The following is a 24,312-nucleotide window of genomic DNA, read 5'->3' as shown; positions in this document are numbered from 1 at the left end:
ATGTTGAACCGGTTCGTCTTCGTCTACCTTGACGACATTCTCGTCTTCTCCCGCTCAGCCCAATAACACGTGCTCCACGTCTGACATGTTCTCCAACGCCTCCTGGAGAACCAGCTTTTTGTGAAAGCAGAGAAGTGCGAATCCCATCGCTCCACCATCCCCTTCCAGGGTTACATCATCGCTGCAGACAGATGGATCCCGGGAAGATGAGAGCGGTGGTGGATTGGCCCCAGCCCACGTCCAGGGTGCAGCTGCAACGTTTCCTGGGATTTGGCAACTTTTATCGCCGCATTATCCAGCTCCCCCCTCTCTGCACTCACCTCTCCCAAGGTTCCTTTCAAGTGGTCCCCAGCTGCTGACCGGGCGTTCCGGGATCTCAAACACCGTTTCACCACAGCTCCCATCTTGGTTCAACCTGACCCGTCCAGCCAGTTCGTGGTGGAGGCCGATGCTTCGGATGTCGGAGTGGGCTGTCTTGTCCCAGCGTTCTGCCCTGGACCTCAAGTTACATCCCTGCGCCGCCTTCTCCCATCGCCTGAACGCCACGGAGAGGAGCTACGATGTGGGAAATCATGAGCTTCTCACAGTGAAGATGGCGTTGAAGGAGTGGAGGCACTGGCTGGAGGGGGCAGAACATCCGTTCGTTGTGTGGACCAATCACAAGAACCTGGAATATCTCCACACTGCCAAGCGTCTCAATTCCAGGAAAGCTAGGTGGCCCCTGCTTTTCACCCGGTTCAACTTCTCCCTCTCCTATCGCCCGGGATCCAAGAATGTCAAACCGGATGAGCTTTCATGCCACTATAGCCCCACGGCTACTACCCTGGAACCCGAGACCACCCTTCCCACCTCATGCCTGGCGACGGCACAGAATAGGGAAGCACGTTTGTGAGGTGCAGCGTCCCCAGCCGAACCCCGGGGGGGCCCAGATAAACAGATGTTTGCTCCTGACGCGGTCCACTACTCTGTCCTGGAGTGGGCCCCCTCCTCCAGGCTTGCCTGCCACCTGGGCGCCCATCGGACCCTGGTCTTTGTGCGACAACGCTTTTGGTGGCCTACCATGGTTCCTGACATGCACGATCTGTGCGCAGAACAAGACTCCTCAAAAAGCTTCGGCTGGTCTCCTTCAACCTCTGCCTGTCCCTCACTGTCCCTGGTCTCACATATCCCTGGACTTTGTCATGGGTCTCCCCCCGTCTGATGCAACACCGCCATCCTGACATTAATGGACCGTTTTTCCAAAGCCACCCACTTCATTCCTCTCCCTAAGCTACCCTCTGCCAAAGAGACGGCCCAGCTCATGGTGCAGCACATCTTCCGGATCCATGGCTTCCCAGTGGACGTGGTCTCCGACCGGGGGGTCCTTGGTTCTCGTCCTGGTTCTGGAAGGCGTTCTACACACTCATTGGGTCGTCGGCCAGCCTGTCCTCCGGGTTCCACCCCCAGTCCAACGGCTAGTCGGAGCGAGCCAACCAAGACCTGGAGACGACTCTTCGCTGCCTGGTCTCCGCCATCCCCACCACCTGGAGCCAGCAACTAGTGTGGGTCGAATGCGCTCGCAACACCCTTCTTTGCTCTGCCATGGGTCTCTCGCCCTTTGAATGTTCCCTGGGTTATCAGGCCCCGCTCTTCCCTGAGCAAGAGGTCGGCATACCTTCGGCCCAGATGATGTTTGTTGTCGTACCTGGTAGAGAGCCCAGTCGGCGCTTCTCAAGACCCCCTCCAGGTATCAACAAGCGGACTGCCACCGGACCCTGGCTCCTCGGTATCGTCTCGGACCGAAGGAATGGCTGTCCCCCTGGTATCTGCCCCTTATGGTGGTAAAATTGCAAGAATATGTTATAATACTTTTATTGCATCAAATGGTTGTTTTATTCAACAGAATAGAGTATTCTGTTAACTATTGTGTGTGTGTGTTCTACTGAGGATGGGCCTCTGGGAGATAACACTGAGATAAAGAGCATTCCAGAGCATGAGTTAATGTTTCTGTTCTATACCGTACCAGGGAGAGATGGTTCCAGTTTGGAGTCGGAGGGCCAGAAGTCCACTGGAGGGCCACTGGTCTATACAATGAAAACTGTTGACACAGCAGATACTGTCTGCTATGTATTATAGGTATCTTTCATACGCATCTTAACCTTGTGACCCATTCTATATATCTGTTGTTCGTCATGTAGGTTAAAAGTGGTGTATCTTGGCTATAAAAGACCTTTGTACTTTTGTCTTGGCACTCTCAACGGATCATCAGAAACTGTGATTCGTCGACAAGCCATTGCAAAGCTCTCACTATTAAATATTTAGTTTAAGTATAACTCTGACTTGTGTGATAAGTTTGTCTCTCCTCATTTGATAGTAAAGACATTAACCACCACACCCTCCGGGTGGAGTCCCGCAAACTTTCCCCCCCGTTTATCTGCCCTTTCCCCATTTAATTTGCCCCTCTGCTGTTCGTCTTCTGTTGCCCAGTACCCTCCGTATACATCCCACTTTTCATGTGTCAAGATTCAAACCCATGTCTCGACACACCTTTATCTCCTGTTTCCAGGCCCACCCCTCTCCCCCGTCACATTGACGGACAACTTGTCAAATAAGTTAAGTTTTCCTACGGTGTGAACAAATGTATATGACACTGTTCAGACGAAAAGAGTGGTGCTTAATTCCAAATACACCAGGACACTCCTGTAAAGCAGAAAATAGTGGATAGGTGTAAGCAATATGGTGAGGCAATTATTATATTGCTTTAACCTAACCATTTCTCTAATATCTGCAGGAGTGTCTAGGGAGGGTTAGCTTGATTTGGAATTCAACATTCATAGCACACTGAACCATGTGGGAGTATAATTTGGTCCCAAGGACAAAATAACCCTCTACTGTCCATCAATATCCATATGAAGAAACGTTCCCGTTTTAGGGTAAGGAGTGCTGATCAAGGATCAGGTCCACCCTGTCCATATAATCTTAATCATTACGGTCTGAAAGGCAAAATTGATCCGATAATCAGCACATAATCAGCAACACTTGTGAATACAGGCCTGTTTATGTGCATTATGAATAAGAGGGGTATAACTGTGTGGCTCCTTTCGTATTTTTTTCCCCCATGATCAGAGAATGATACCATGACGGATGACAACAAACTGATAACTCCCAGTTTATATTGTTAGACATTGGCCATGTTTGTATACCTTAAACATGAATCGTTCCTTCGTCTTTTCCTTTAGGTAACCTAACCTATAAGTGAGATGATAAGTTCAAATATGGTGTCCACCCCATTGCTTCTACCAAACTTACTGCATCAGATCAGCGATTTGCTCAAGGAAAGAAGGGTGTATTTTTTAAGTATTCAAACAGGGCCTATATAGTTGAAGTCGGAAGTTTCCATACACCTTAGCCAAATACATTTGAACTCAGTTTTTCACATTTCCTGACATTTAATCCTAGTAAATATTCCCTGTCTTAGGTCAGTTAGGATCACCACTTTAATTTAAGAATGTGAAATAATAGTAGAGAGAATGATTTATTTTCTGCTTTTATTTCTTTCATCACATTCCCAGTGGGTCAGAAGTTTACATACACTAAATTAGTATTTGGTATCATTGCCTTTAAATTGCTTACCTTGGGTCAAACATTTTGGGTAGCCTTCCATAAGCTTCCCACAATAAGTTGGGGGAATTTTGGCCCATTCCTCCTGACAGAGCTGGTGTAACTGAGTCAGGTTTGTAGGCCTCCTTGCTCGCACACGCTTTTTCAGTTCTGCCCACAAATTTTCTATAGGACTGAGGTCAGGGCTTTGTGATGGCCGCTCCAATACCTTGACTTTGTTGTCCTTAAGCCATTTTGCCACAACTTTGGAAGTATGCTTGGGGTCATTGTCCATTTGGAAGACCTATTTGCGACCAAGCTTTAACTTCCTGACTGATGTCTTGAGATGTTGCTTCAATATATCTACATACATTTCCTCCCTCATAATGCCATCTATTTTGTGAAGTGCATCAGTCCCTCCTGCAGTAAAGTACCCCTACAACATGATGCTGCCAACCCCCATGCTTCACGGTTGGGATGGTGTTCTTCGGCTTGCAAGCCTCCCCCTTTTTCCTCCAAACATAACGATGGTATTTTGGCCAAACAGTTCTATTTTTGTTTCATCAGACCAGTGGACATTTCTTCAAAAAGTATGATCTTTGTCCCCATGTGCAGTTGCAAACCGTAGTCTGGCTTTTTTATGGCGGTTTTGGAGCAGGGGCTTCTTCCTTGCTGAGCAGTATTTCAGGTTATGTCTATATAGGACTCGTTTTACTGTGGATATAGATACGTTTGTACCTGTTTCCTCCAGCATCTTCACAAGGTTTTTTGCTGTTGTTCTGGGATTGCTTTGCACTTTTCCCACCAAAGTACGTTCATCTCTAGGAGACAGAACGCGTCTCCTTCCTGACCGGTATGACGGCTGCATTGTCCCATGGTGTTTATACTTGCGTACTATTGTTTGTACAGATGAACGTGGTACCTTCAGGCGTTTGGAAATTGCACCCAAGGATGAACCAGACTTGTGGAGGTCTACAATTTTTTTCTGAGGTCCTGGCTGATTTCTTTTGATTTTCCCATGATGTCAAGCAAAGAGGCACTGAGTTTGAAGGTAGGCCTTCAAATACAACCACAGGTACACCTCAAATTGATTCAAATGATGTCAATTTGCCTATCAGAAGCTTCTAAAGCCATGACATAATTTTCTGGAATTTTCCAAGCTGTTTAAAGGCACAGTCAACTTAGTGTATGTAAACTTCTGACCAACTGGAATTTGTGGAATGGTTGAAAAATGTGTTTTAGTGACTCCAACCTAAGTGTATGTAAACCTCCGACTTCAACTGTATCTCTGGACCATGCAGTTATGACATAAGAGCCTACTGTGAAATCTTGTTGCCCACCTGCAGGTGAGGCCTATGATGAAGAGTATGATGGCGGTGAGGTCACACTTGTTCCAAACGTCCTGGACGTACTTCCTCATCCTCTGACGCCACATCATGCTACCCACTAAGAACGTCTGGGATAAGAGAAGACATGGGTCAATCAAACACTGTTACTTCCAGTCAGAACATATAGCTACTGTAAGATAGTCCCAGTCATCCAGGATGAGCGTAGATAACTAATTGAAAAACAGAAAGGAAAACGCTGCACACTGCTGCGCATGCGCCCAGGTGATATCTATTACCAACGAACTCCAGCACCTGCGGAAAGTACCTGGATGTGCGAATGTTCTTCAGCTTTAGATAGCTAATTGCTAATTGATATTGCTAGTTAGCTAAATTAAGTCTTACAAGCATTAAAAGTGCCATAAAGAGTTAATAATATATAAACATTACATATGTAGACACTGTACACATTACACTACACCAGTATATCAGTTAGGGTTAGGGTTTTTGCCTTTGGCGCCAACTGCAGGCTATTTTCTTATGCAGGGGCAATAAGAATGCAGTATAGCCTGGTACTAGGGACCCAATCCTGGTCCTGGTGACAGAAAGGGGTGCACATTTTTGTTTTTTCCCTAGCACTAAGACACCTGATTCAACTAAAGGCTTGATGATGAGTTGAGTAGTTGAAACAAGTGTGTTAGTGCTGCAAGGGCAAAAACAAAAATGTGCACCCCTTTGGGTCTCTAAGACCAGGATTGAGAAACACGTCCTTCAGTCATCTTTCTCTTCCCACCTCTCGGATCTCCTCACAGACGATGGTGAACACCCAGAAGTACAACACACACTCGGCGCTAGCGGGGCCTCGCGGGGGTGGCGGCTTAAAGTCCACCAATAGCACGTAGGCAAAGAGCAGAAGGAACAGGAAGTACATCAGAACGTTGCCTAAAAAGGAAGTGACGGGTGCGAACCAAAACTGCCGCCATCGGGATACCACAAAAGGACGTTTAGGTGGGGTGTTGGGCGTGCCTGAAGAAACAGAGAAAGATGTACATATAAATACGAACTACTGCAGACTAATTTACATAAAATAATAATGTACACATACATTTATATCCAGTACTACTGTACTATTACAAAACCAATAGACCTGTTTCAGGCATATAACAGACTCTTTAAGACTAGAACTTTAGATAAACTTGAAACATTCATGAAGCACAAAATCGATAATAGCATGATGCAGAATGTTGAAACCTGCTAGACAACATTCTGAACTGAAGTATGCTGATGAAATGTAGCAATTAAGAACCTATGACTTGATGGGTTTGTATGACTTGGTAGATTTGCAGTGTATGGAGCTCCATCTTCAACTAAAAAGAAGTGAGGGACATTGGAGAAAATAGGGAAATGGAGATATGAGGGAATATAATATTTTACTCACCTTTTAGAGGATATCTGGGACTATTAGGACCCTGTGTATGATGTTCACTGAAGTAAAAATATAATATTGCAATGAGGCATTACACTGATGTCCATTCACATACTCAGTGTTTTCCACAAGCACATGGAGTAGCCAGCCAAATGGAAAAATGTGCCTATTTGATTTTTGCAGAACAAGCTGTATTTTGCTAACTTTTGGTACATTCTAATGCCTTGATTCCATCCGAAACTCACAGCAAAAATATTGAATACCTTATTGAATTTGTTGTGGTACTGTGTTTAAATTAATGAAACTATATTAATACAGTGTATTGTTAGTTTTGGATTAGGCAAGTCAGTTAAGTTAAGAATTACACAAGTTGTTATGTAAAATACACACCAGAATGGCTTCCAAGAGGTGTTGAGTGTTCCTGAATTTCAGTCTACACGTTGTATTCGGCGCATGTGACAAATAAATAAAGTTTGATTCCCAAACAAATTTACTGAGGCTGAGCAATTTTTTGACAAAAACGTTGGATATATATTACCCTAAGACTTGTGTAAAGCTGGTAGAATCTTAATTAAAATTATTCACAGCTGTACTGGATGCCAAAGGTGCTTTCACCAAGTATTAACTCAGAGGGGTGGAGAATTATCCCTTTATGATATTTCAGGGGGGTGGGGTTCTATAACTTTCTTTCAGGTTGTGCAGATTTGTAGAGAAAGAAAATCTATTTTAGATTTAATTTTAAGGCAGCAAAATGTGAAAAAAAAGTTAAAGGAGTGTAGACTTTCTATAGGCACTGTATATCAAAAATACAAACTACATCTTTACTTCACTTATGCTGATGCGATACCATGGACATATAACTGCGTTGTATGATTTATGAATGGCAAGGATATATGAGATCGACTTTATTCAGTCAGTTCGACAACTTTTAGAAGAAATTAATCCAGCTTGCTGTTCGTCAATCAAAGCAGAGTAAAGAGCATATGTGCCACCCCTCCATGGCTGCATATGAAACACGCCAGGGTCCAATGTTAACTTTTTTATCAATGGCCCGGTCGGGACAGTAGGCCAAAATCTACTGGCCCAAACAGAATTTCTACTGTCCCAGACATGGTGTAGTTCTTAAATGCATTGGGGTCATGCAAGGCCTATAGGTTGGACAGGTTTGTGACTCGCGCGAGTGTGGTGGGTGCTTGAATGAATGGCCAATCATATTGCTCAAATACAAATAGCGTGTCGGGCCAGTTGCTGACAAGATTCACAAGCCCAGCATGTTTTTACTGGCCCCAGGCCAGTGTGCCATCGTTGATGGCAGACACTGCACGCAAAACAAAATAAATTAATGTGCCAGAAAACAATAGCCAAACAATAGTGGATTTCGACTCATTGTTACCACAATATATGGGACATACAAATTCAATCAAATTATATGGGATGTGCAAATTCATGCTCTTTCCCTCCATGTAAAAAATGTTGACTGCAACCACAGCACACACAACAGGTTACCAGGTACTGGGAGGCGGGACAGACAGCATTCTGGGCACAGACGTCAATTCAACGTCTATTCCATGTTGGTTCAACGTAATTTCCTTGAAATTACGTGGGAACAAAGTTGATTAAACCAGTGTGTGCCCAGTGAGAGCAGACTGTCAAACCAGTAGTGTTTCCCTGTAATCGCTCACATAGTGACTGACACGCACCTATCCTATCAATAGATCGCAATTTGTTTTTAATTTTTTTATTTAACTAGGCAAGTCGGTTAAGAACAAATTGTTATTTACAATGACGGCCTACCCCGCCCAAACCCAGACGACGCAGGGCCAATTGTGCACCGCCCTACGGGACTCCCAATCACGGCCGGATGTGATACAGCCTGGATTTGAACCAGGGACTGCAGTGACACCTCTTGCACTAAGATGCCTTAGACTGCTGCGCCACTCGGGAGCTATTAGATGCATATCGTTCATTCTAGCGGGAGAGGGCTCCGCAGAGCTTTTTCTGACTAGTGAATTGAAAATTAGCCTAATTAATTTAAGTGGAAAAAGTAGCCAGCTGAAAATGAGTCTGTAATCAGCTGTATAGCTGACAACCGGCACTAGTGGAAAACACTGTATACTTGCATATTAACAAATGTTATAGTAGGTATATTTACATGCAAACACATAACAGGTGCAGACAACAGACAAGAAAGCAAACGTGGTGAGACATACAGTATATACACAATTTAACACACACACTACAATGAAATTAGGTTTTTAGAGGGAAAGTTACATGTGCTTGATGTCAGAGAAGGAGAAAATTGTTTCTCCATAAAGGCTGTCATTGTCTCTACCCTGTGCAACCTCATCAGGCTTCCCCGGCTCCTCCAATTCCCTGTGAAAGACAGAGTTTAAAGTATAAATAACTTTGAAACTAAGGTACTGAGGACCAAATCCTAACCATTGGCATCAATGCATGATTTACGTAATCAGCGACTTAATCCCACACATTGCTAGTGATAAGAAGGAGAAGCAGAAAGAAAAGCACGCAGAAAGAAAGAGTTTTCCAAACACAAATTGATATTCACTTTTAAACAAGGACTAGGCTTAATCTGGGTCAGAAAAACAGACACTCCCAGACAGAGGTGGATGTGGAGGAGGTACTAAAGGTACCTGAAGGAGATGAGCTGGGTGTACATCAGAACGGGACAGAAGAAGGTGAGGAGGAGTTTCCACACCTCCGTGCTCCTCTTCATATCCCCCCACCAGATCTGAGACAGGAGAGACTGGAGGGGAGGCACATAGAGTTGTCGAGGTTTGCAATTTATTCAATCTATTGTAGCCAATGATGTCCCGTTATGCTCCTGTATACAACTTCAAATGTACATGGTTACATTCTATGCACTGGAGCATCCAAAACACAGTGAAATATGATTACAGACAGTGAAAAGAATGCGCAGGTTGAAATGTTTTGTTTAATTAGAAGGCAGAATAGCCCAGCCAAGTAGACACAGACAATACAGACAATACAGACAATACAGACAATACAGACAATACAGACAATACAGACAATACAGACAATACAGACAATACAGACAGACAGACAGACAGACAGACAGACAGACAGACAGACCTACCTGTACTCCATCGTGGCTGAAGAAGAGGCGGGCGTCGGCAGCCATGCCCATCTTTAGACAGGTGGTCCCTCCCCATACGGGAGACTTCCTGATCAGCAGGGTGAAGGAGCGACTCTCACTGCTCTGGTAACACTTACTGAATACATCTACAGAGACGGATTTAAAGGCCTACATTATTTTAGCGATGCAGATCCAGTTTTGGACGTGCGTAAAATCCCCTCCATGATATAGGCTACATGTGTCCATGCCCATCATGACACAAGAGATGAGAACCTCTGTGAATATCGGTGAACTTTGTCTTTAGAAGTTTTCTTGTAACAATTGTTTGTTTTCCATTTCATATGTTCAAAATCCAAGCCCTTTATAGGCTATCTTTACCTTAGGCCTACTATAACGAAGGCTGGTTCAACAGCAATTTTATGATATCGTTACATTTGACATTTGTTGTTTTAAAATGTTATTAAAACCGAACATGATTTACCGTCCTAGTTTTATGGTGAGAATGTCCGTGGCAAGCATGCAATGCAACTTTTGGAGAAGTGTGTATGCGATCTGTAAGATGGTTCCAATGTTTATAAAACATATTTGGGAGCAAGTTGCCTTGTCTGAATTATATGCCCATAGGGAACAATTATGGTGAGTAGACATTCCCCCTTTCTCTTTATATTGGATCTTTATCCAGCTCCTGTGACAAGTTAGGATATACGTAAAACCCTAGATAGTCTAAATTGCCTTGTCTGAATTATACGCCCACAGCAAACATTTATGGTGTCTGAAACTGTATTTAGCCTATTTAAAACAAGTTTTTGTTTTGTTTTTATTAGAATTTGATTAGAATTATACATTGTCTTTTTAGGCCTTATCAATAGCCGAGTGAATTTAGTCTTGCTCATTGACTACGTTTGGCATGTTCACAGAATGCAATTTACAGTAGGCCTAGCACATATATCAGTGCGAATGCTATAGCATATGTTTAACAATGTGTTTCCAAATTGAAGCAATGCAATTACAACGTGGACTGCAAACATGTTCAATATGTTTTGTAAATATGGGGCAGGCTATTTAACGAACTAGGCTATAACAGACTAACATTCAAATTGGAGTTGATGACAACGCAATACATGAAAGACCGTAAATACAAACTTGAAGCAACCACATTATTTAGCCATGGAGCAGGTTTTGATTGGCCAGTGAGGGGCCAAGCCACGACACACCCACAAATAGTTTATTCCTCAAAACCCAGCCCTTTTGCCCCACCTTCAGCAACTGCGTCCATAATTATGATTGTGAAAATAGCAACAATATTTCTGGCATAGCCCCAAACCTACAGTATAGCGCAACCAACAGCGCTTAGATTTACCATTGCGTTAGGGTTGTTAAAATAGAGCCCCTGGTCTCCGGCGGGGAGTCCCATGTGAGATGAGAGCGAGGAGTGTTACCACTACACCAGGTTCTGCACTGTTTTCCGCTTTTCAACCTTTATAATATTATGGACGAAATGACATAACATCCTCTCCATTATCACTTTTCATGTTTCTATTAAAAAAGGTGTCCTCTCGTCTCACCGTGAGCCAGGTTCTCGAACCTCTGTGCTAGCTCCTTCATGGCCAGCTTGGTCTCTGTCTCGCTCTCCAGCTTGGACAGCTCCCGTAGGATCTTACAGCCGCTCAGAGCACTGAGGACCGACTCGCCTGCCATCTCCCAGAAGAAGACGGCCATGTCGTTGCGGTTCTGCAGCACAGCCCAGACAAAGAGACTAGCCCAGGGAAAGAGACAGCGCTTGTCCTGGTACGCACAGTCGCCCCGCAACAACTTACTCACACGCTGAGAGAAAGGGTGAGGGGGACGGCGAGATGGGGAGAGAGAGAGAGAGAGAGATGATTGGGGGGAGTTCCAATAAAGAATTTAAGTATCTTGGACCAAATATGCAATTTAATTTACACAAATCAAAGTACAAAGCCCACAAAGAGTGAATACAAGGAGAAAATGGAGGGAAATGAAGAAAAATAAACTATGCAAAAGGAAAGAAAGAGCGAAGAAAATCTATGTGATTGAGAGTACCTTGAGAGCCTTTCTCTGGGAGGAGATGTTCTCCAGTCCCAGTGGCGAGTGGTAAAATGGCTGACACACATCCCCCATCAAGTCCTCCAGGACTCTCGACACCTGAGAAGAAAGGGAGAGAGGACAGGGTGGTGGAGAAGATAGAGAGGGGAAGATAATATGACAAGAAAAGGAGAATGAGGAATGATTGATAAACCATATTAAAAGCATAGGGATGTTTTGTCATGTCCATTTCAAATAACAGCAGGTGCTGTTTTCATACAGCCATAATCCACAACTAAACATTTCCAGATCTAACAGAAATAACTAACCCTCCAGAACTAGATTCAAATAGCATTCATGTTCATTCACCTGATTGAGCTTGCCTGGTGCAATGGAACCCAAAAGTGCAAACACAACCAAAGTACACTACATGACCGAAAGTATGTGGACACCTGCTCGTCGAACATCTCATTCCAAAATCATTGGCATTAATATGGAGTTGGCCCCCCCTTTGCTGCTATAACAGCCTCCACTCTTCTGGGAAGGCTTTCCACTAGATGTTGGAATATTGATGCGGGGACTGGTTTCCATTCAGCCAAGAGCATTAGTGAGGTCGGGGCACTGATGTTGGGTGATTAGGCCTGGCTCACAGTCAGCGTTCCAATTCATACAAAAGGTGTTTGATTGGGTTGAGGTCAGGGCTCTGTGCAGGCCAGTAAAGTTCTTCCACACCGATCTCGACAAACCATTTCTCTATGGACCTAGCTTTGTGCACAAGGGCATTGTCATGTCATGCTGAAACAGGAAAGGGCCTTCCCAAAACTGTTGCCACAAAGTTGGAGGCACAGAATCGTCTAGAATGTTAATGTATGCTGTAGCGTTAAGATTTCCCTTCACTGGAACTAAGGGGCCTAGCCCGAACCATGAAAAACAGCCCCAGACCATTATTCCTCCTCCACCAAACGTTACATTCGGCACTATGCATTGGGGCAGGTAGTGTTCTCCTGGCATCTGCCAAAACCAGATTTGTCGGTATGACTGCCAGATGGTGAAGCGTGATTCATCACTCCAGAGCACGCGTTTCCACTGCTCCAGAGTCCAATGGAGTCGAGCTTTACATCACTCCAGCAGACGCTTGGCATTGCATGTGGTGATCTTAGGCATGAGTGCGGCTGCTCGGCCATGGAAACCCATTTCATTAAGCTCCCGGTGAGTTTGGAACTTGGTAGTGAGTGTTGCAACCGAGGACAGTCCATTTTTACGTGCAACACACTTCAGCACTCGGTGGTTCCATTCTGTGAGCTTGTGTGGCCTTCCACTTCGTGGCTGAGGCGTTGTTGCTCCTAGACATTTCCACTTCACAATAACAGCACTTACAGTTGACCGGGGCAGCTCTAGTAGGGCAGAAATGTGACAATATGACATGTTGGCATCTTCTGTAAGGCCATTCTACTGCCAATGTTTGTCTATTGAGATTTCATGGCTGGATGCTCAATTTTATACACCTGTCAGCAACAGGTGTGGCTGAAACAGCCGAATCCACTAATTTGAAGGGGTGTCCACATCCTTTTCTATACAGAGCATTTGGAAATATTTTTTTTTAGGTTACAGCCTTAATTAATCTAACATAAATAAAATGTTCTCATCAATCTGCACGCAATACCCCATAATGACAAAGTGAAACCAGGTTTTTAGACATTTTCTGCAAATTCATGAAATTAAATAACAGAAATACCTTATTTAAGTATTCAGACCTTTTGCCATGAGACTCAAAATTGAACTCGTTTCCATTGATCATCCTTGAGATGTTTCTACAACTTGATTGGAGTCCACCTGTGGTAAATTAAATTGATTGGACATGATTTGGAAGGGCACACTCCTGTCTATATAAGGTCCCACAGTTGACAGTGCATGTTAGAGAAAAAAACAAGCCATGAGGTTGAAGGAATTGTCCATAGAGCTCTGAGAGATGATTGTGTCGAGGCACAGATCTGGGGAAGGGTACCAAAAAAATGTCTGCAGCATTGAAGGTCCCCAAGAACACAGTGGCCAACATCATTCTTAAATGAAAGAAGTTTGGAACCACCAACACTTTTCCTAGAGTTGGCCGCCCAGCCAAACTGAGAAATCGGTGGGAGTAGGACCTTGGTTAGGGAGGTTACCAACAACCTGATGGTCACTCTGACAAAGCTCCAGAGGTCCTCTGTGGAGATGGGAGACACTTCCAGAAGGACAATCATCTCTGCAGCACTCCACCAATAGGCCTTTATGGAAGAGTGGCCAGACGGAAGCCACTCCTCAATAAAAGGCACATGACAGCCTGCTTGGAGTTTGCCAAGAGGCACATAAAAACTAACAGAACATGAGAAACAAGATTCTCTGGTCTGATGAAACCAAGATGGAACTCTTTGACCTGAATGCCAAGCGTCACGTCTGGAGGAAACCTGGCACCATCCCTACCGGTGAAGCATGGTGGTGGCAGCATCATGCTGTAGGATGTTTTTCAGCGGCAAGGACTGGGAGACAAGGCAGAATCGAGGGAAAGATGAACGGCGCAAAGTACAGAGAGATCCTTGATGAAAACCTGCTCCAGAGCGCTCAGGACCTTGGAAGGTGAACCTTCGCCCCAGTCTAACAGGACAACAACTCTAAGCACACAACGCAGGAGTGGCTTCGGGACAAGTCTCTGAATGTACTTGAGGAGCACAGCTAGAGCCCGGACTTGAACCAGATTGAACATCTCTAAAGAGACCTGAAAATAGCTGTGCAGCGACGCTCCCCATCCTACCTAACAGGGCTTGAGAGGATCTGCAGAGAAGAATGGGAGAAACTCCCCAAATAAAGGTGTGTCAAGATTGTAGCGACATACCCAAGAAGACTCGAGGCTGTAATCGCTGCTAAAGGTGCTTCAGCAAAATACTGACTAAAGGGTCTGAATACATATGTCAATTGTATTGTTTTTTGTTTTTAATAAACTTGCAAAAATGTCTTAATCTGTTTTTGCTTTTTCATTATGGGGTATTGTGTGTAGATTGATGAGGGGGAAAAAAACAATTGAATGCATTTTAGAATAAGGCTGTAACAAAATGTGTAAAAAGTCAAGGGGTCTGAATACTTTCTGAATGCACTGTATATGTAGTGTACTTGAAATGAGTACATTTAATACAAATGTACTAAAAACACATCTCTTACCTCAAATAAACTGAACTTATTCGCAGGCCGCCGGCCCCGTGGCGGCCCACCAGACCCTTTGGCAGGAGAGACATCCAGCAGCATGGTCTGCGAGCCTGTTATACCTTGGCGCTCCCCTAGGCGGCACTGCAGCAGGACGTAGGCTAGAGAGCTGTCGGCCACCGAGCGGTAGAGGCTCTCCAGCCGCCCATAAGTCAGGTAGTCCAGGATGTTGAGTCCGTTCTCGGTGAAGAGGCGCACGAATTGTGGCTTGTCATTGACCAACGCGTCCGTCATGGAATCCTCCAAGTCCTGGTACTGCAGGGGGGTTAGGGAGGTTGAGAGGTTCAGAGGTCAAAGGTGAGAGGTAACAGAACAAAAATGCGTGTTTCTTATTGTACAATTTCAGGTAGTCCCTCCCTTGTTTCCTTCCACGTGATACCAATGGGCGGCAGGTAGCCTAGTGGTTAGAGCATTGGGCCAGTAATCGAAATGTTGCTAGTTCAAATCACCAAGGTAAAGAATCTGTTGATGTACCATTGAGCAAGGCCCTTAACCCTGTTTGCTCCAGGGTTGCCATTGTTAATGGCAGACCCGGGCTGTGACCCCACTTTCCAAGGGTGTCTTAGGGGGGATTTTGGATATGCCAAAAAAACATTTCCAATACACGCTTGTACATGTGTGAAATATGAAAAAATATTAACACTCCTATGTTGACTAACGAGCACTGAAGTCTACCAATACCGTGTCATGGGAGCTACCTTACTGTGCATGAGATGATCATGACCTCTACACTGCCCCCCTCCCCTCCCCCCCTCACTTAGAACAGCCTCAATTAATCCGGCATGCACTCTACAAGATGTCGAAAGAGTTCCACAGGGATGCTGGCCTATGTTGACTCCAATGCTTCCCACAGTTGTGTCAAGTTGGCTGGATATCCTTTGGGTGGTGGACCATTCTTGATACACACAGGAAACTGTTAAGCTTGAAAAACCCAGCAGCGTTGCAGTTCTTGACAAAAACCGATGTGCCTGGCACCTACTATCAAACCCTGTTCAAAGACACTTAAATCTTTTCTCTTGCCAATTCATCCTCTGAATGGCAAACATACACAATCCATGTCTCAATTGTCTCCCCTTCATCTACACTAACTGAAGTGGATTTAACAAGTGACAATAAGGGATCATAGCTTTCACCTGGATTTACCTGGTCAGTCTATGTCATGGAAAGAGTAGGTGTTCTTAATGTTTTATATACTCAGTGTATGTCCAAACCTACAATGAAATGGCACATAAACTTGAATCTGATGGAACAGGTCTTTGACAGCTGCTGTATAGATGGAACAGGCTGGGTCTCCCAAAGCCTTTGTGGCTAAAGTAGTGTATTATTTCTCTCGACCATCCAGACTCACGCCACTTGTAAAACAGTGCTCACGCACAGAAGATCAGCATTCACACATCAATTTTATAGTTGTTAATCTCTCGTGGCTGTGTGGCTGGAAGAGAGAAATGATTTACTACTAAGTTCTCTATGGAGAAAATAATTTAAAAAAGTGAAAGTATTGAGAAACCCTGTCCCGATTAGATCCCCTCCATTTCTCAATCCTCCTAGACCTTAAGCATTTGAAGAGTTGTGTACCCAATATTGTAAAAAGTCTACCTGCCTTCTGATAGGCTTGGTGGAATTTTCACAATAGTGCATAGGGCCTAAACCAGGATCAACAACTAGATTCGGCCATTCAACGATCTTTTTCTTGTGCAGATGGTCAGGGGGCCAGAATATAATTACAAACAATTTGTAGATGGCAAATTGACCACAAGAAGCCCAAACAGATATGTTTGACTAAAACATAATAATAAACTTTGCTTACATTTGTATACAATCATGCTTCTCTCTATTATGCATGGGATACTTGGGAACACATTTCTTAAATTAATATCACTTGGAGCTGATTTCCTGGTGTTTTGAGTCTATTACGTCCCCCCAAAAAACTTTTGGAATTCGGATCGCGTGCCGCCAGTTGGGGAATCCTGGCCTAGGGTCTAGGGGTTGATTGGGCACATGAGTGTCTCACCCTCCAGTGGATGTCTCCATTGAAGAGCTCACTCTTGGCGATGTCCACTCTGTTCCAGGTAACCGCCAGCTTCAGCTCCTCAGTGTAGGGGCTGGCTTCACTTGACACGCGCTGCTTACTCGCTGACACACACACACGTGCAAAGAGACACGCATAGACACAGAGAGACAACCTCAGAATGGCACACGTACAGTACCAGTCAAAAGTTTGGACACACCTACTCATTCAAGGGTTTTTCTTTATTTGTACTATTTTCTACGTTGTAGAATAATAGTGAAGACATCAAAACTGTGAAATAGCACATATAGAATCATGTTAAAACAAATATAATAATATATTTTATATTTGAGATTCTTCAAAGTAGCCACCCATTGCCTTGATGACAGCTTTGCAGACTCTAGGCATTCTCTCAACCAGCTTCATGAGGTAGTCACCTGGAATGCGTTTAAATTAACAGGTGTGCCTTGTTAAAAGTTATATAGTGGAATTTCTTTCCTTCTTAATGCGTTTGAGCCATTCAGTTGTGTTGTGACAAGGTAGGGGTGGTATACAGAAGATGGTCTTTTACCAAATAGGGCTAAGTCCATATTATGGCAAGAACAGCTCAAATAACAAAGAGAAACGACAGTCCATCATTACTTTAAGACAGGAAGGTCAGTCAATACGGAAATTTCAAGTACTTTGAAAGTTTCTTCAAGTGCAGTTGCAAAAAACCATCAACCGCTATGATGAAACTGGCTCTCATGAGGACCGCCACAGGAAAGGAAGACCCAGAGTTACCTCTGCTGCAGAGGATAAGTTCAGTTAACTGCACCTCAGATTGTAGCCCAAATAAATGCTTCACAGAGTTCATGTAACAGACACATCTCAATATCAACTGTTCGGTGGACACTGAGTGAATCAGGCCTTCATGGTCAAATGGCTGCAAAGAAACCATTACTAAAGGACACCAATAAGAATAAGAGACTTACTTGGGCCAAGAAACACCAGCAATGGACAATAGACCAGTGGAAATCTGTCCTTTGGTATGATGAGTCCAAATTTGAGATTTTTGGTTCCAACCACTGTGTCTTTATGAGACACAGAGCAGGTGAACAGATGATCTTCGCAAGTGTGGTTCCCACCGTGAAGGAAGGAGGAGGTGTGATGGTGTGGGGGTGCTTTGCTGGTGACACTGTCAGTGATTTATTTAGAATTCAAGGCACACTTAACCAGCATGGCTACCACAGCATTCTGCAGAGATATGCCATCCCATCTGGTTTGCGCTTAGTGGGACAATAATTAGTTTTTCAACAGGACAATGACCCAACACACCTCCAGGCTGTGTAAGGGCTATTTGACCAAGGAGAGTGATGGAGTGCTGCATCAGATGACCTGGCCTCCACAATCACCCGACTTCAACCTAATTGAGATGGTTTGGACTGCAGAGTGAAGGGAAAGCAGCCAACAAGTGTGGGAACTCCTTCAAGACTGTTGGAAAAGCATTCCAGGTGAAGATGGTTGAGGGAATGACAAGAGTGTGCAAAGCTGTCATCAAGGCAAAGGGTGGCAACTTTGAAGAATCTCAAATATAAAATATATTTACATTTTTTTAACACTTTTTTGGTTACAATGTGATTTCATATGTGTTATTTCATAGTTTTGATATCTTCACTATTATTCTACAATGTAGAAAACAGTAAAAAATATAGAAAACCCTCAAATGAGTAGGTGTGTCCAAACTTTTGACTGGTACTGTACATCATCTCCACCATAATGTCAGATGAAGATGTCTATTATAATGTCAAGGCACCATAATTCCCTTGAACACCTAACATCATTAGTTCTGTCATGACATGACTATCATTAATGTGATGACTGCAATTCATCAAATAATTACCTACTACATTTAATTATTACTCAATGAAAATAATCATGTAGCAATTAACTCATTAGGAATTTGGGGCACCACGAGAAAAGTTTATTTAATCAGTTACCATTTCCCGAATGAACTCAAGAATATATCGATATCATACCAGTCATCAATCAATAATTTCCTTATATTAGTCTCATTCTGCAAGTCGTTGATTTAATAAATCTGCACGAACCATAACCTAAGTGATGACTCGATACACAAATTGGCTTAATTATTTATTTACTAACTAACTAACTAATCACAAAGAATTACATAAACATACACACACGGTATGGGTTATTGATTACTAACATAATGCAATGACAAGGCCCTAGTGGACTAACCAGATATGACGGCTAGTTACACAATGGAAAGGGGGTGGAGAAAGATAAAGAGCGGGAGAGACAAAGAGAGTGGACTTATTGTACATACATTTGGAAACAGTAAATATGAATATTTATACCGCTCATTCAGATTAGAAATGCAACATATATTTACACGTAGATGTCTTTCTCTGTCGTCTCTCTGTTGAAACCACTTGGTCTGTCAATAGGAAGTAGTTCAATGCACGTCTCTGGTTGTTCACCAGAGGTCACAATGTCCTTCTTAGTTGTAGTCTTCTTTTGTTCTGGAGTGTTCTTAGAATGGATATATCAGATGTACCACACGGTGGTGAGAGGGACCTGTTCTTCCCTCCCGTCTTGGGTCGATTGTCCGCATGCAGAGATGCGGACTGTGCACGTTTTGGTCTAGTCTTCACCCTCTTCACTCGTCGAGAGTTTCAGAGGGTCTTACTATTTTCTGGTCTTGTAGTTTTAACCATTTCAAAGTGTGGACCACGTCCTCACGTTCTCTGGTCAATATTTAAATTCTCAGCGAGTCCCTTTAAGCACTCTGGCCTGAAAGGCGGTTCCATCATGTTGACACGAACTCTGACCTCAAAAGGGGCGTGGCTTAGTTAGTGTGCAACAGACACGACAAACCATTATCTCATTAGAAAACTAAAATCCCATTTCTATCTTTTCAAAAATAGTTTCATATTTAATCATATACAGTTGAAGTTGGAAGTTTACAAACACTTAGTTTGGAGTCATTAACCTCTATGGGCTAGGTGGGACGCTTGCGTCCCATCTACGTAACAGCCACTGGCAGCCTGTGGCGCGATTTTCAAAACCTTAAAAATCCTATTACTTCAATTTCTCAAACATATGACTATTTTACAGCTATTTAAAGACAAGACTCTCGTTAATCTAACCACACTGTCCGATTTCAAAAAGGCTTTACAACGAAAGCAAAACATTAGATTATGTCAGCAGAGTACCAAGCCAGAAATAATCAGACACCCATTTTTCAAGCCAGCATATAATGTCACCAAAACCCAGAAGACAGCTAAATGCAGCACTCACCTTTGATGATCTTCATCAGATGACAACCCTAGGACATTATGTTATACAATACATGCATGTTTTGTTCAATCAAGTTCATATTTATATCAAAAACCAGCTTTTTACATTAGCATGTGACGTTCAGAACTAGCATACCCCCCGCAAACTTCCGGGGAATTCGCTAACATTTTACTAAATTACTCACGATAAACGTTCACAAAAAGCATAACAATTATTTTAAGAATTATAGATACAGACCTCCTCTATGCACTCGATATGTCCGATTTTAAAATAGCTTTTTGGTGAAAGCACATTTTGCAATATTCTAAGTACATAGCCCAGGCATCACGGGCTCGCTATTTAGACACCCGGCAAGTTTAGCACTCACCATAATCATATTTACTATTATAAAAGTTTGATTACCTTTTGTTGTCTTCGTCAGAATGCACACCCAGGACTGCTACTTCAATAACAAATGTTGGTTTGGTCCAAAATAATCCATCGTTATATCCGAATAGCGGCGTTTTGTTCGAATGCGTTCCAGACACTATCCGAAATAGTAAAGAAGTGTCGCGCGCATGGCGCAATTCGTGACAATAAAATTCTAAATATTCCATTACCGTACTTCGAAGCATGTCAACCGCTGTTTAAAATCAATTTTTACGCCATTTTTCTCGTAGAAAAGCGATAATATTCCGACAGGGAATCTCCTTTTCGGCAAACAGAGGAAAAAATCCCAAAGGCGGGGGCGGTCGGGTCACGCGCATAAGCCCAGTGTCCCTTGATCGGCCACTTGAGAAAGGCGATAATGTGTTTCAGCCTGGGGCTGGAATGACGACATTCTGTTTTTTCCCGGGCTCTGAGCGCCTATGGACGACGTGGGAAGTGTCACGTTAGAGCAGAGATCCTTAGTAAATGATAGAGATGGAAAAGAAGTTCAAGAAATGGTCAGACAGGCCACTTCCTGTAAAGGAATCTCTCAGGTTTTGACCTGCCATTTGAGTTCTGTTATACTCACAGACACCATTCAAACAGTTTTAGAAAATTTAGGGTGTTTTCTATCCATATGTAATAAGTATCGGGTATGTTTTTTATCCAGCCGTGTCAATACTGCCCCCTAGCCCTAACAGGTTTAAACGTGTTTTTCAACCACAAATGTCTTGTTAACAAACTATAGCTTTGGCAAGTTAGTTAGGACATCGACTTTGTGCATGACACAAGTAATTTTTCCAACAATTGTTTACAGACAGATTATTTCACTTATAATTCACATAGCACAGAGGTACAAAAGCCTGAACCGCATGCGATTCCTGGAGTTGTTACATGGTAGTAAATTTGATTAATTCAAGAGAAAATTCCCAGATGATGCTCTGACAAGCCTATTGCAGACCTATGGCCATTTGTTTTTATCAGGAAAGACTGAAAACGGGTGTTGTACTGTGATGAGGAGATTCAAGGGAACATTGCAAAGCTGTGTGACACAATCCTGCACTATAAGAGCAGTGGACTTGATGAAGCGATGCCTGAGCTGTGCAGGCTCAGGTGCCTAGTTGCTACTATGGGGGAAACATCAGCTGGGGTGGAGCGAAGCTTCTCCTGCCTCAAGAGGCTGCTACTCTCGGAGCACTATGGGACAAGAGACACTGAAGAACCTTGTAATGTTATCCATAGAGAGGAGAATTCTTAAATCACTGCAGAAAGATCCTTACTGGTATGAGGCCATTGACCAGCTTGCCGACTACGAGAAGAATGGACTTAAACTTTAAAGTAAGGCTTTAACATGTTTTCCCCATTATAATAAGGTTTCAATTAGTTTAATTTTTCATGAAATTATGTTACCAATTTAGTATTGAATTGATTTCATGAACAATTGGTTTGCAACAGTAATTCCCACATGCTCCATGGCCCTCTGAAGAACTAAACAGCCCCGTGCCCCCTGAAGAACTAAACAGCCCCGTGCCCTCTGAAGAACTAAACAGCCCCGTGCCCTCTGAAGAACTAAACAGCCCCCTGGTCCTCTGCTGTCTGTTATTCCCCATATGCCCTTTTATCCACTGGCACATTGAATGTTTCCTCTCCAAGCACTGTGAGTACCCCTATACATGTTCTACTATGTAGAGTCAATCCCATACACAAACACAATCATATTATCACACAAGTGTGATTTTACTCCTTGCTTGGACTAACTCATTCTTAGCTCTTTTGTCTAACTGTGTCTTATTGTTTTTTTGTCTTCCCAGCCAAATCCTGTCCTGCCCTTAGTGGAGGAGTTGGGCTCTTCTACAGCACCATCCATCCATGATGAAACTTTTTTGGCACTGAAGCCTCTGAACCCCTCCACCCCTGTACTGCATGGAAGTCAAGCCTCTGAACACCTCTACTCATGCCTAATACCCTCATTCAATCACTGCTGCCATTCCCAACACTGTAGCCTTCTCATTCCCTTCCCCATAATATTTTTCTAGAAATGTCTTTATTAAACGTTTAGGTTAAAATCATTTGTCTTTGATTATTTTTCAAATGCGTTTTGTCGTTTGGTCCACGCCTATACCATTGGTCTTCCATCCTCCTCAATTTTTCAAGTCACCAGCCTACACTGCTGTCAGCCCTTTGCCGAGCTAATCTTGTGCCTTAGATCCTAACCAAGGAGAGAAAGTCATGACAGTTCAAATACAAATAGAGATCACTTCCTGTTCCGGTCGCATGGAGTGAGCACGGAAAGCTCAAAAGATAACTGAGAAAATTGAGAAACTGCACTGTCGGCGCAATGGTGGGCACCGAATCGGGTTCGCAAGCTGCAGTGAGAGAAAATGAGTTGAATGAATCCGAACGCCCTATCCCCATCTGTTCTATCATACATATAGAGATAGGCACAGCAATAGACAACAAGCTCCAACGAAGTTTGGAAACAATTAGGACATCAGTTGCTGAATGAAACGGGAAGACAGACATAGTTGAAGAAGCCATATCTAAAGTGGATGGCAGGGTAACTGAACTTGAAGAATCCCACACTTCTCTCCTTGAGGAAAACACCAAACTTTGTGACAAGTTTGAAGTTTTTGGAAATGCAGTCGTAAATGTAATCTTCGTTTCACAGGATTTGATAACGGCATTGAACAGGGAAATCCAAAGGCTTACATGACAGCATTCTTGACAGAACTGTTCCAGGCTGAGGAACTTTCCAGTGAACCAGCAGTGGAGAACACACATCGAATTGGATCGAAACCATCTTGGCATGCTGACCGCGCGTGATGATCGTGAGGATGCAGCGTAGTCAGGTCAAACACGCAATCTTACAGTTGTCAAGGAGGAAAGGAGATATTAACTTTTGTGGGATGAAGGCAAAGATCTTTCCCAACATGACTGCTGATATGACCAGAAAGAGAGCGTTGACAACAATATCAGGGTGCACCTACGTGAGGCAGAGATCCAGCACGGGCTAATTCACCCTGCCAGACTGATCATCACCTCCCAAGGAGCTACCAAAACCTTTCTGAACCACCAAGACGGAGAGGCCTATTACAACAACTCCATCAAACCAACTCTGCACAGCAAGTAAAGACCATTCTTGCCGCTAATGACAAGACGACACGGGAGGATGGACAAGGTTCGCTTGTGGGTACGATACGGTATTTAGATAGGCTCTTCTAGTTAATTTACCTAGCAGATTAAAAGAGCCAACCAAAAATGTGATTACAGATAATCACAATATGATAGGATTCATAGACAAACTGTATGTTATTTACTCATTTAAATCTTGGACTGATTGTTGGGCCTATGGTGAAGCCTTGTAGGCTACACCCTAACCAAATCCAACCATGAATTATACTTAGCCTACTAAACAGGCATGTATCATAAGTAATTTGCCCAACCAACAGTAATTTAAAGGTCCTTACCTTTTTTTATAACATGATATATGCTCATTTGATTAAAATGCAGATATGCGTTTCTCCTTTCATTGAGAGCATTATGAAAGTATTGACCCACTGTAACGATGTACGCTGCGAGTCGGGAGTGAATAAATTTTATAAATAAACAAAACAAGAAACACAAACAGCGCACCGACATGCAACAGAAACAATGACGACTGGGGAAGAAACTAAAGGGAGTGACATATAAGGGCAAGTAATCAAGGTGATGGAGTGCCCGTAACGCTAGTGACAGGTGTGCGCCATAAATGAGCAGCTTGGTGACCTAGAGGCCGGAGAGGGAGTTCACGTGACACCCGCCACCCCTTTCTTTAGGCAATTTTTTTCACCGATAGGCCTATCCCATCATTTGTAGTAGGACCCACAAGCAG

The 24,312-nt window shown here is 43.4% G+C and overlaps 1 protein-coding gene across 5 annotated transcripts in view; it reads right to left on the bottom strand.

Annotated features, from left to right (window-relative positions):
• LOC106579418 (transient receptor potential cation channel subfamily M member 4) overlaps window positions 1-24,312 on the bottom strand; it is a 115,916-nt gene that overhangs the window by 48,037 nt on the left and 43,567 nt on the right. For all 5 annotated transcript variants that reach the window (XR_006760774.1, XM_014159313.2, XM_014159310.2 and 2 more), the window contains exons 10-19: window positions 16,734-16,855; window positions 14,681-14,977; window positions 11,507-11,608; window positions 11,011-11,269; window positions 9,446-9,591; window positions 8,982-9,094; window positions 8,602-8,703; window positions 6,343-6,389; window positions 5,698-5,930; window positions 4,920-5,035 (exon numbers count right to left, since the gene is read on the bottom strand). Coding sequence is in view for 4 of the 5 variants with exons in the window: in XM_014159313.2 (XP_014014788.2) it covers window positions 4,920-5,035; window positions 5,698-5,930; window positions 6,343-6,389; window positions 8,602-8,703; window positions 8,982-9,094; window positions 9,446-9,591; window positions 11,011-11,269; window positions 11,507-11,608; window positions 14,681-14,977; window positions 16,734-16,855 (1,537 nt within the window). In the remaining variant the exon portion in view is untranslated. The remainder of the gene's footprint in view (window positions 1-4,919; window positions 5,036-5,697; window positions 5,931-6,342; window positions 6,390-8,601; window positions 8,704-8,981; window positions 9,095-9,445; window positions 9,592-11,010; window positions 11,270-11,506; window positions 11,609-14,680; window positions 14,978-16,733; window positions 16,856-24,312) is intronic.

Source organism: Salmo salar, chromosome ssa19 (assembly GCF_905237065.1).
Source record: "Salmo salar chromosome ssa19, Ssal_v3.1, whole genome shotgun sequence".
Taxonomy (NCBI): Eukaryota; Metazoa; Chordata; class Actinopteri; order Salmoniformes; family Salmonidae; genus Salmo; species Salmo salar.
Note: the sequence above shows the minus strand (reverse complement) of the source record. Positions and strands in the feature narration are given on the sequence as shown.